At 37.4% G+C, this 12143-nt stretch overlaps 1 protein-coding gene across 1 annotated transcript in view; it reads right to left on the bottom strand.

The window, feature by feature from the left end:
- Window positions 1-12143, bottom strand: part of PDE11A (phosphodiesterase 11A) — a 131408-nt gene that overhangs the window by 21743 nt on the left and 97522 nt on the right. Inside the window, 3 exon segments of the mRNA XM_040561928.1 lie at window positions 4188-4288; window positions 7396-7486; window positions 10094-10203. Of these exon segments, the coding sequence (XP_040417862.1) occupies window positions 4188-4288; window positions 7396-7486; window positions 10094-10203 (302 nt within the window).

Genomic DNA, 12143 nt, shown 5'->3' with positions numbered 1-12143 from the left:
TCTGTTATCAATGTCAGAGCTGCCTAGTAAAAGCAATACTGTATTTATGGCCTCTGAAGATAAGGAAATAAATGATACAAAAATGTTCAGTCTTCCATGGAAGCATGAAATGTTTGACTACAGCAGTGGACAGACAGACAATAGAAATACCCCTGAATTATACGCACACTTCACTTTACTTGTCCTTGCAAAATGTTTTTTTACTTCTGGATCCTGAAGGATTTTTTAGAGCCTTGTAATTACAGTTATTTCCAAAACACAAAACACCGAGATGCTGTGGATGTCCTGAGTCAGTAGTCCTCACTGACTTTAAATTAGGTCTCCCTGCTTGACCCCATGCTTTGTCTTCTGGAAGATCTTGCCAATCTCCTCAGTGATGGACAAAACACGAATCAGGACATGTTAATGCTCGCTTGGTGCCTTTAAGTACCAAAATTTGGACTCATCATAGTCTGTAATTTTTATCACAACTCACACTCGAACTTCAGTGGGCTCTTACTGCACATAGTGTGACTACACATGCAGTGTGAAGCAGATTCTGCCACAGATGCAGCAGAAGTTGAGGTACAAAAACATGGAACAACTTGCTTAGAGTGACACAACATATTAGCACCAAAGCTGGAAACAAAATCCCTATGTTTTGGGTGCCAGTCCAGTGCCCCAGCTCATGGGAAACTGCTATCTATCTCCTTGCCATGTGGGCACGTCATTACTAGATTCCTCACTGGAGAAAGCTTATGGCTTTTTATTTTCCACATTTATGTCAGCTGGACTGCAATTTTGAACAGTAGTTATTGAAAGCACAGTCTGATGACAGTGAGTGCAAGTTTTATACACAAGGAGATGCAGGCTTTTGGGAACATTGCCCTTGACGAATGGACAGAATTTTACAGGGAACTTGTTGTGTTATTCTGGTCCCTGAGTGTCGTTATATGACCAGTCTCTCCTGCTTGAGGGCCCTTCTGTAATGGGTATGATGACAGCAACTAGAACAGGGAGAGAGAGGGACTACATGGTGATATCTAATCCCTTATGCTTCTTGAAATGAGATGTAAAAGAATTTTACATTAGACTATTTGTGAGTACAATGCAAAGTCATACATGCGGAAAACAAAATTCAGTTCATGTACAAATTCATAGCATCGTGGCCCCACTGGGAATAAACATTGCAGTGATGAACATTTTAATGGCCAAGACTACTTGGCACTTAAATCTTAAATCAACCAAATCCTGAGCTGATCATCAATAACTATGTACTTCATTAAGAGGGAGAGTGGTAGATTTTTGCATCCTGTATTTCAGTGCCCAATCTAAGTGTAAAATGTGGTAATTCTTTCATTTTGTAGTATTGGTTATTCTGCATAATTCATATGTTACTGGACACAAAATGGGCAACAATTTTTAAAGCTGAAAGGATTTAAAGATGTCAGGAAGCTGACATCTCAGAAACCTCAAACATTCACATTTAAAATACAGAGATTCATAAACAGTAGCTGAAAATGTTGCGAGTCTCAGGGCCATACAATAAGATGAAAATTTTAAATTAGGAATTTGCTTTGACATCCATTGGGATAGATGTAGATGTATTAGACTAACTCCATAGGGAATTTCTAGTATAGGAAAGAGTCAACCTGAGGAAAGCAGTCATGTATAAGGAAACAGTTTAGTGTTTCCTACTGGTTACTCAGGCATGGTATCCAACAGGAAGAGGTTTGTTGCTATTAAGCAAATATAACATGACAGGATTTAAGAAATAAAGAGAATGATAACGATTTGGGAATGTTTTTGAGTAGCATTGACTCTTGTATTTAGCCTGAAAGGGAAAGTTGACTTGCTACATATAGCAAATGCAGTTGCTTTACAGTTCAGTAGCTCAAGACATCATTTCAGCTAATTTCCATAACCTTCACTTTGGTTCCATTCTTTTGCTTGCTGTATTATCTATGAACATCATTTAAAGTTATCTGCTAAAATCAAGTACATTTTCCATCTAATCTTTTGCTGAAAGTCATCTTTTTGTTTGTTTGTAGAAAAGCAGTGCCTTGAGAGGGTCATAAAGCCTTGATCTGCCTGAAATTTTGTTGCTATTTTGCTAATTGGATTTTCTGTTCATTAGGTTTAAGCATTGTAAGAATACTGATATGATAATTTCCTTCCCTACAAAAATATTGAAGACATGGCAAACTGAAAAAACAAGTTAGAATAGCAAGGTTCTTGTGTGGAAACACCTGTTCACATCGGGTGGCTTTTAGAAGTGTAAACCAACAGTGATTTCAGGGAATCATTTTCAGGCACTAATAGAAGTAGAGTAGCATAACCACCATCTGATTAATGAATCATAACATCAGAGGAAAAGATAACTTATTTGCAGACTTCCGAGTAAAGAGGTCTCATTTACTAAAACTTTTCTGATTCATATAGCAACTAAAAATCAATTATGCAAGCAGGGAAGAATCATCTTGAAATTCAACTGATGTCCCTCTTTGGACTTTATTTCTTTGTATTAAAACTAGAAAGACAACTTGACCACGTAGTTTTTCAGCATAAGGCAGGCAGGGAAAAGAGCTTCATCATGCCTGGGTTGCCTCCTAAGGCGCTCTCCAGGGCACAGTCTCCAGCTTGTTCAGGGGCTGCAGGGCCAGCGGGAGCGCATGGGGCCATGCTGGGACAGCTGCCCTCTCAGCCCACTAACCCTCATCCTCTCCTTACAGCACAAACCAATTCTGCAGTCCCCATTATTTGCAGGTAGGCAGTAGAACCTCTACTGTCACATCCCTGTGGTCCTTGTATCTCACTTAAAGCTGTCAGCAAATTCCACTGCCATACCAGCCCTCCAGATCACTAGCTAGCCTAACAGACAGCTTCAAAAATAATGTGTTTTAAAGGGTTTATTTGTCTTCCTGTGGACCTTCATGTCAACAAGCAGAAATTTCTTCACAGACTGATTTTTAGTAGAAACCTCTTCATGGGCTAATTTTACAAGTTATTTACAGTAAAACTATTCATAAAAACCCTTTCTTAATACAGCTTCTCTGAGAACAGACTTGCAGGAAACAAAGAAAAGTGTCTTTACTGCCAGTATTGTTCAGAAGTAGCCCTTAACAAAGTAACACAATACTGGGAGAAGAAAAAAAAAAAAGGACAACATCACAGCATCTCAATTAGTATTTTAGTATTTTTGCAATTAACAATTAAAGATACAATGTTGATATAGAGAGTTGAATAGATAAACTATGCCTGAAGTTACCTAGAAAACTGGTTTGGTATCAACCATCAGCACACATAAAGGGGGGAATACATGTATACCCCTCCTCTAAAAGTTGAGAAAAACGTTACCAAATGCTACCCAGAGTCGTATGAGATAGGATCCTAAACAAGAATCCCTAAGGATGGAGCATTGTCAAGGCTGAGAAGGCAGCACGTAAAGCTGCACACCTGCCAATACTCTCCCTGTAAGCCAGCCACAGATGTGCCAGAGAGGGGTGATCCAGAAGCATAAAGTGCTAGTGATACCATGACTCCTCCGGCTACACGCACACTCCCACACAGTCTCACTGCAAATATAACTTGGTAATAATTAGCAGTGTTTGAAAAACAAAATAGAACCAACTCTAAGTCTGCTTAGAGATTTGATATGCAGATGAGAAAAAAAAAGATAACTGGATGAAAGGGATCCTATTACACTTCTCTACAGTTAATCTTATTTCTCATCTGATGCAAATTGGCATAATTTGTCTTCAAAGAAGTAACATGTAAGCTTTCATTACCTCAGCATCCGTCTCTTTTATTAAATACAGTAATTTTAGCATAGGTGGTTAGAAAGTCTGAAATGGCGGAAAATAATTCTAAAATGTCATTGATTTTCTACATGCCTGAAAAAACGATCACAGAAGGGACAAGAGAATTATGGGACCAAACTGTAGCTGATTCCCGGGATCGCTTTGAAGTATGAGCCTGGGACTTCATTTGATTTTTGTTGATATAGATGTTACACATTAAAGCAAAACTGACTTGGACACTTGAGATATTTCTATTAGCCTAAAATATAGTAAGTATTAGACTAAATCTCTTCAACCACAGCTAAAGACTAATTTCTCATATTATATATCCTCATTGGTATTTAATAGGTCATTAGAGTATGTTCTTCGAATTTTCATTTGTCAAATACAAGAAATGCCAATACTTACTCAAAATACAGAGTGAGGTCTGTTGCCAATATCGATTGCTTTAGAAGCTGCATAAGGTCACTGTAGTCCTTAGAGGACAAGTTAGCAAAGATGTTGTGACCCTATAATGAAAGAGATAAAGGAGGTAAAGGACTAGCAATCAATATAGGTTTTTAAAAGGTTTTCTAACTCTTTAGCCTACTGTTTCTCTCTAACAGAAGCTTTTTCTGATTCATGGCAAAACTATGACAAAATAATAATGTTAATACTGTGGAGATTACTTTGGGGAGGAAGAGTTGACGATTGTAATCAAGCATCTGGGATGTTTTTCTAAACTCTACTGAAATTATAGCCTCTTGAGAAAAGATTTACTCTTTGCTCTGACCCTGCACAGTCTCAGTTTATGGAGGAAAACTATGGATACATCTCAATCTTCCCTCTTATTAAATGTTTTTGGGAGCTGTGCTTTGCAGCTTTTGAGTTGTGCTCCTAATAGATTTATCTGAGCTGCAGCTTGCAGGCACACAAACTGCTGTTAGAGCAGCCAAAGACACTAAATCAGTTTTTTCATTCAAAACAGCCTGTTTGCTCACTCTGACCATTACTGTATTCTTACAGCATTACTGTATTCTTACAGCATATTTTCTGTATATTCTTACAGCTTTTCCTACACAGGTTGAAGAACTGCAACTTTATGTGGTTTAAAGGCCCAATAGGCTACTTCCTATGGGTCATGGGCTAAGAATTTGAAAGGTGCTCCATAGCCAGAATGAAGGGAAGAAAACCATTTAATACTGTTATTCAAGAACATAGAGGTGCTTTTGTAACAAATTCTGAAAAAATAATAGGGACGGAGATCCTACAATTTCTCTATGAAATCCTGGAGAAAATAAGCTGAAAGAAACGAAATTAATGAAAAATTCTAACAGTAATCTTACAGAAGTGATTTCTGTGGCACTATTCACATAGGATTAAATTCACGTAAATAAAAGTACTATACTTTTTTTTTTTTTTTAAATAACCTGTAGAAACAACAATGTTATTGCTAAACAGAATCTTATTTTGGTGACATTTTGCACTGTAATGCATGCATTCAGTATGCACTGCCATCTACTGCTTAGGAATATTAAAATGAACTTAAAAATGGGAATTTTCCAGCAACAGAATTTTTATAACCATGATGGTGTGAGGACATAGACAAGATAAGGTCTGGAGGTAGAAATGATAATTTATTTATTTAAATAAATCAGCTAATTGTTGGTCTAAAAAATAATTTGTCATACATAAAAGATGATCTCTTTGTGACTGATTTTTTTTTTATTATTATTTTTAGCTAAGTGATGAGAAAGATTTGAAAATCTAAAGCTTATCTATGAAAACCAAACTTATAACAAGAGTAATCAGAAAAAAAAAAAGTATCAGGAAAACAGCAGCTATTACAATAGGAGTAATTTACCAAAGTGTCTGTTAATCTATAACATTGTTTACCTTGTTGACCTGTTTCATCATGTATAAAACCATACCTCTACAAAGTTCAATATCGCTTATACTGAGGCTAGTATGTCAAGAGTAAAGGATAAATAGCTCTTTTGTCCGCCATGATAAAAATCTACAGAAATAATGCAATATTCTATGTTTCATCCTAGATAGTAAAGAGAGACTAGAATATCAGTATTAGTGCACAGGATATAATCTAGTTTCAACTTATTTGAGGGAAGAGACTGACTGCACAGATGGTGTAAGTTGGTGCATCTATGTAAGAGCATTGGAAGATGTAAATGTGTATTTATTCCAAACCGAGTGGTGTTGTGTCCCCATTAATAGACAGTATCTATTGGATAAAAATCCTCTGTGATTAATTCTCTGGTCCACAGATGAGGAGAAGAAGCTGCCTGAATGACCAAAGCAGACTTTTGGTTCAAGTAATATTTTACATCTACAAAAGCAGCTAGATTCCAGGAAGAATCCAGAAAAGAAGTAGATTCCAAGACAAAACATTATTTTGTAATTTTTTTTCATTATTATTTCTAAGCTGGATTTTCTTTTAAAGCATGTAGTCTGACATGAGCTATAAACTTGCATAAAGTCATCCATGTATTAAGCCTATCTTTGGAAGGACATTCAGTCATGATAACTTCAAGAAGTGGGAAAGCTTATTCCAGCAGTCGAACAGTCTCATTGTTTTAAAACAAATCTTCCTTTTTCCCTTTCTGAACTAGTCTGTTTAGCCTTTAAATGCTGCTTTTTGTTATACCTTTCTCTGCTAGTATAAGGAGCCACTTAGTTGGGTATCACCATTTAGACAAGCTAGGCTAAACTGAGCAGATTGAGTTGTTTAAATCTCTTGCTGGGGCTCTCTTTTCCCATTTCTACATTTTAAATATAATGTTGAGCAACTGAACACTAAAACCACAGTCAGCATCTCATGACTGATCACTGTGACACTGCATACAGGGTAAAGCCATCACCCTGTTCTCATTTGCCACGGGACATCCCCAGATGCTCTTCAAAAGTTACTGCAGATCAGCATATAGTCTCTGATTGTGCTGTATGAACAACACTTTCATTTTTGTATATATTGAATGGATTTTGTAACAAGCTATCTGCGTATATTAAAAAAATGCATCCACTGTTTCATAAGAATTGTGCATCTTTCTACTTCTCCCACTTATGACATCTCTAGGGTACTACATGCTGCATACTGTTGCACATAAGGTGTTCTAGGCAGGAACTGTGTCCTGATATGAATCTGCAAAACAGCTAGTGTACTTTGGACAACACAATATTGCTGACATTAATTTAAAAGAAGTAATTTAGGAAAATAATGCAAATCCACCCCAAAAATAGTGATTACATAAAGTCTGTCAAAGAAATTAAATTGGTCCAGTAAAGGACTGAGATACACTGAATACAACACCTGTGGGGAAAGGTAAGAGCTCATTTTGTCTCCCTGTACAGCACTGAGCAGGATGTTAGAAGACTGAGAAAAACTGACAATATGATTAGGATATGTTCTCCTTGCCCCTAGCTGATTGAGACAGATATAATCTCTGGAATCTATGATCAGCATTTGTAGTTGTTTAATTTTGTGCTAGTTGTGACCTTTGAGGTAACCAATAAATAATTCCTCAAGGAGAGGGCATTAAAAAGGTACTGTGTGTGGTATTTCCTTTCCCTGGCTGAAACTGCCCAACAGCTTACAGTGAGATTAATAGTAATGCTTTTGTACCTCACTTTGGAGAATCATGACAGCATGATTGAAATGGTGGTGCTCCAAGGTAGCAGAGGTGCCATAGAGCTGAGCTAAGGCTGATCCGCTCCTGAAACAGAACACAGGGAGTCAACAAATACTGCTCGTCTGCTTACGAAGCAGGTTTCAGAGACAATTTAGTAATGAAAGCATGTAGCCACACTTGCCTTCTCCATGTCAGCAAACATACTTGAGAGAGTTGGCCAGAGCAAAACAGTCACTTAAAACCAAATACACGGCATTTATGTTCCAGACCTTGCTAAATACCATCATCTGACTAAAGATATTCCTGGAACTCCATGAAGTTTTGGAATGCAACTTCCAAAGCACCTCAGCAATGCAGCAGCACAGGCACGCACCACTATGCAGTAAAAGCAGGCAGTAATGTCCTTGAGCAGGTGCCAAGGGACTAGCTCTTCTATTATTACCTTTCATTTTCAGTTTTTAATAGATGTAAAAACAATGGATTACAAAGGGTGGCTACAAATGCTTTAAAAACAAATAAACAAAACAACTGCAAATGCTGTAAAGTCTTGTCTATATGTGAAACCATACACTTAAAAAATTAAGGTAGACATAAAACCAGAAGTGAGAGCAGTAAATATAAAAGTTTAGCCTCTGTCTAGAATGTATTTTCTGATCATGTTTATTGTCTAAAACAAAATTAAGCTTCAAAATGCACAGAGCAGGTGGATTTTTCAAGTTTAAATAGCAAAAACTTAGACAATGCAATTGAAAACTGTATGACCAATTGTAGCATTGAAAATTGTTGGGAGGTGCAGAGAATTGGACTGGACTGTCAGAACAGTTACTGTTCACCATTACTTCACTTCTGGGACCCAGCCTTGAGTGACAAGATGGGTTTTCTTTCCAAAGAAATGAGAATAAGAGATTATGCTACAGACAAACAGAAAGAGTCTCCTAGGAGCATATACTATAAAACTGCACCATACTGATATTTAATTATCAGAAGCAGCTATATTAGAGAGAAGGATGTCCAGGAAACATCATCCCTAGGGAACACAGTGTTGAGATATATAACAGAGCCATTTCAGACAGCTGTGATATTGCCTTCATCGTATACCTCTTGAACTTTCATCACATAGAACAGTAGCATTGAACACTGAAGATAAAATAGGAAAATGTGATGCTTAAATTTGTAAGTCAAGTTAGAGGAATAAATAACAGCTGCTGTATGAAAACTGCAACTTCTATTTTCAGGGATATTTTATATGTGTAGTAATGTTTGTCTTTTGTTAAATGTCTTCAGCAATTTCTTTATGGAGTCGTAAAATGGTAGTCTCCTCTTTGTACTCAGTTGTCAAAGAAGTATAAGTGATAGCAGTCTAACATTGAAACCTTTACCTTTAACTCAGCCATCCCTCTGCACAGGAGATACGGTTGGGTAATATTACAGTAGAGAAGTGGTTAACTTAATCAGAGCCTAAAAAGGTCTGGATGTAAATCTTAGGTCTCATGTTGGTAAATTAGGAACATAAACATCAATCAGCTGAACCTCCCATTTGTCTCGTCTTTTTTGATTCTCTTCAAGATTCAGCTGCAAACATGCATCTAGCGGTGCTTGGTAACCTTTGCACCACGAGCTCTGTCTTGAGAACTGCAATTGATTTTTCTTGCTGTGGTGATTGAAGATCCAGACAGTGTCATTGTTTCATTGAAACTGTACAGCAGCAGCAATAGCTCAGGAAATGGTGGCTTAGCGAATATCAGAAACATCAATTTGAGTGATGTTCACTGAGGCTACTCACCCCCAGAAATGCCGCAGCCAGTGCACATATACACTGCAACAAACAGGCTATCTTTGCACATAAAAGGGTATGACAATAGGCCAACATACCTTCACCCTGTCTTTCAAATACTTTGGACAACCATTTGACCACTTCCTGTCACAGTGTAGGATTAGCAGTAATGCAAAACAGACAAATCTGCAAACACATTCTGAGTTCTGCAGAACAAGAGAGCCTCAGGGTCTCATTTTCTGACTGTAGAGGGCCCAGGGAGCGAAGAAAACCACACAGGATTTGGATAAGGAATCTCTATGTCTGACAGCTTCATTTCACAATTTGTCCAGGGTGTTGTCAGGGGACATTTCCTACTACCTTTCAAACACAGATTTTGGAAACAATTTGACCTTGGTCGACAGAGTTCCCTTACCACCACAGTCTGAAGTACCCACAAACTTTCCATTAACCTGTGGCTACTTCAGTAACATGTCTGAGGGCAGCAGCCTGGACAGTAAAAATAAGTGTGAATCAGGGTTGCCGGATCGGGTCCTAAGCACTTTGAATAGAATAAAAATCATTCTTAGAATTGCAAATGATCCAGAGAGCAAGATGTCATATAGGTGATGTAAGAATCTGCCTGCGAGATACCTGAGCTTGAGAGAAACATCAGGCTTTGGTACCTTGTTTCAATATTTGGTGTCTGCTCACAAGGAGTAACCCAATCGACAGCCTGATACAAAGGACAAGCCAACAGTTACCACAAAGAACAGAGAATTATAAAGATGGATAGTCCCTTACTATATACAGGAATAGGAATACTTAAGCCTTGGCCTGGGAGGCCTGAAATTAATGCTTAATTCTTTATCCTTGGTCACCTTTTGCTCTTCTGTGGAAGAAAAACAAATTAAAGTAAAAACAATTAGAAAACTTACTTGGCTTGGAAGGCATTGTTGGTTCCCCTGTGGTCAAGGTCGTGACATAAGCATCCCACAATCAAAGCTAAAATTTCAATTTCAGTCAAAATCTCCTGAAATCCTGCTGTCTGAAAGCAGAAAAAAATAGCATCTGTAACTATCTGTAACAAAAAGGATAAGTAATGATAGTCCATTGAGCAACAGTCAACTTTGTTTTGATATCATGAACATTTCAGTAAGGAGAAGATAAATGCTTTATTGTCATATTATGTTCCCTGCTGTATGTTAGATGGTTAGCAGAATAGATAACGTTCTTGGAGTGATCTGTTATTATCTCTCTGTTGCATTTCCAGCATGCCATTTCCCCACGACCCAGAAGGCACTAAAGGCAAAAAGAGATGGAAAAAAACCACCAATAACTACACACTAAGATAGCAACTGAAATTTCATACCATAGAAATACAAAACAAAATTGATTTTGTTTTGAAATTATTGTTCAGAGAAGTACTTTAACACAGATTTCTTCAATCCTGAGGTGATCATTTTAGTTAATCCCTACAGTCACTAAGATGTTAAATCAAAAGAGGTATAAAAGAAGCCAGCTAAAATATAGTCTATGGAACTATTATGAACTATTAAGTGATTTGTTATCTGGGACATACGAAATGAAATGACAAGATTTAAAGGGGAAATACCTCAAATTGCATAATTCTGCTGCAGATACCCTCTTGAATTTGAGAAAGAATTTTGAAAATGTATGTACCAAAATTCCCCATGACCACCTCAGGTACACCTGTGTGAATGGAGAGCTGACTTACCAACATTTTTTGCCATTATACCTCTCCTTGTAGAGGAGACCTGCTATAGCAGTTTTTCTCCCTGAACTGTCTCATGCCAGAGAAGAAACACTGCTGCTGTTGCTAACCTCAGGCATCCTGAACAGGTCCTGTTTGAGGAGGTACTGGAGGCTGCGTGGGACACCCCTTGTCTGGTGCCTTGCACCTTACCCTCAGCAGAAACAACCTGGTACTTCAGCTCTTCAGAAGCACAAGGGCACATTGCCTGTTAAAAGGACTGACTGAGCTGGAAAATAATTAACACTTGTCTTTCCATAGTGCCAGGCTCCAACCACACTCTCTGACTAGCCACATATTCTAGTTAGCATGAGAGAGATTAAATAAAGAAATATAAAATACATTTACATTGGAAGATCAAAGCTAGGCTGAACACTAACACCACATAAGAAATCCTTAATTCCACTGATTCTGAGTGGGGAATATTTTCACCCACTGGCAAGAAGAGTGTTAAGCGATACAAAGACAATGAATAACTGTGGCATTTGGTGTCCTTACACTTCTGTAGGAACATACTGCCTAGATGCCAGTCATTGCTGCAATACCATGTGAAAACTCTGCTATTCACCCTGAAGACTATAAATTCTACTTAAATAAATGCTTATCCAAACCCCAATATTCTCTGTTTTCATAGTCTGAAAGGCAGTTGCAGTTAATTCTTAGGCAGTACAGAGAACCAACTTTCCCTGAGTGCTCAGGAAAACATTTTAATGTGAACTGAAGAAGTGCAGGACTTGCTACAAAAGCTTTATAACTGCGCATCAAAGTTTATATATCAAAAAGATCAAATGTGAGGAAAAAAGATTCCATTCAGGAAGTGTCCACTGGTGTTCAGATTAACTTGAATATTTATGAAAGGGCTTCTCCTGCTTCCTAGCAGCATTGCTTTTTAAAATTTCTGTAGCAGCTACCCAGGCAGAGAAAATAATTTAAAAAATAGTGTTTTCTCTTTTTACTTTTTAAATATTGCTCTTATATAACAAAGAATAAGCAAGGTCTATTTAGAAAAATAAAAATAAGCTTGTAACTGACAACATACCATGTGTCAAGTTTCAATCTAGAAAAAACGTTCAAAAGCTGTGTTAAAGCAACTTAAAATAGATGTTTCATAATAGAAAATTGATGGTGCAATAAATAGCCTTTAGCATAACAGAAGCTTTGATTAAACTTCAGGATTCAACCTGCATTATAAATGCAGGAAAACTGATTAAGGA

This window comes from Cygnus olor, chromosome 6 (assembly GCF_009769625.2).
Source record: "Cygnus olor isolate bCygOlo1 chromosome 6, bCygOlo1.pri.v2, whole genome shotgun sequence".
Taxonomy (NCBI): domain Eukaryota; kingdom Metazoa; phylum Chordata; class Aves; order Anseriformes; family Anatidae; genus Cygnus; species Cygnus olor.
This window is presented reverse-complemented; position numbering and strand designations above follow the sequence as displayed.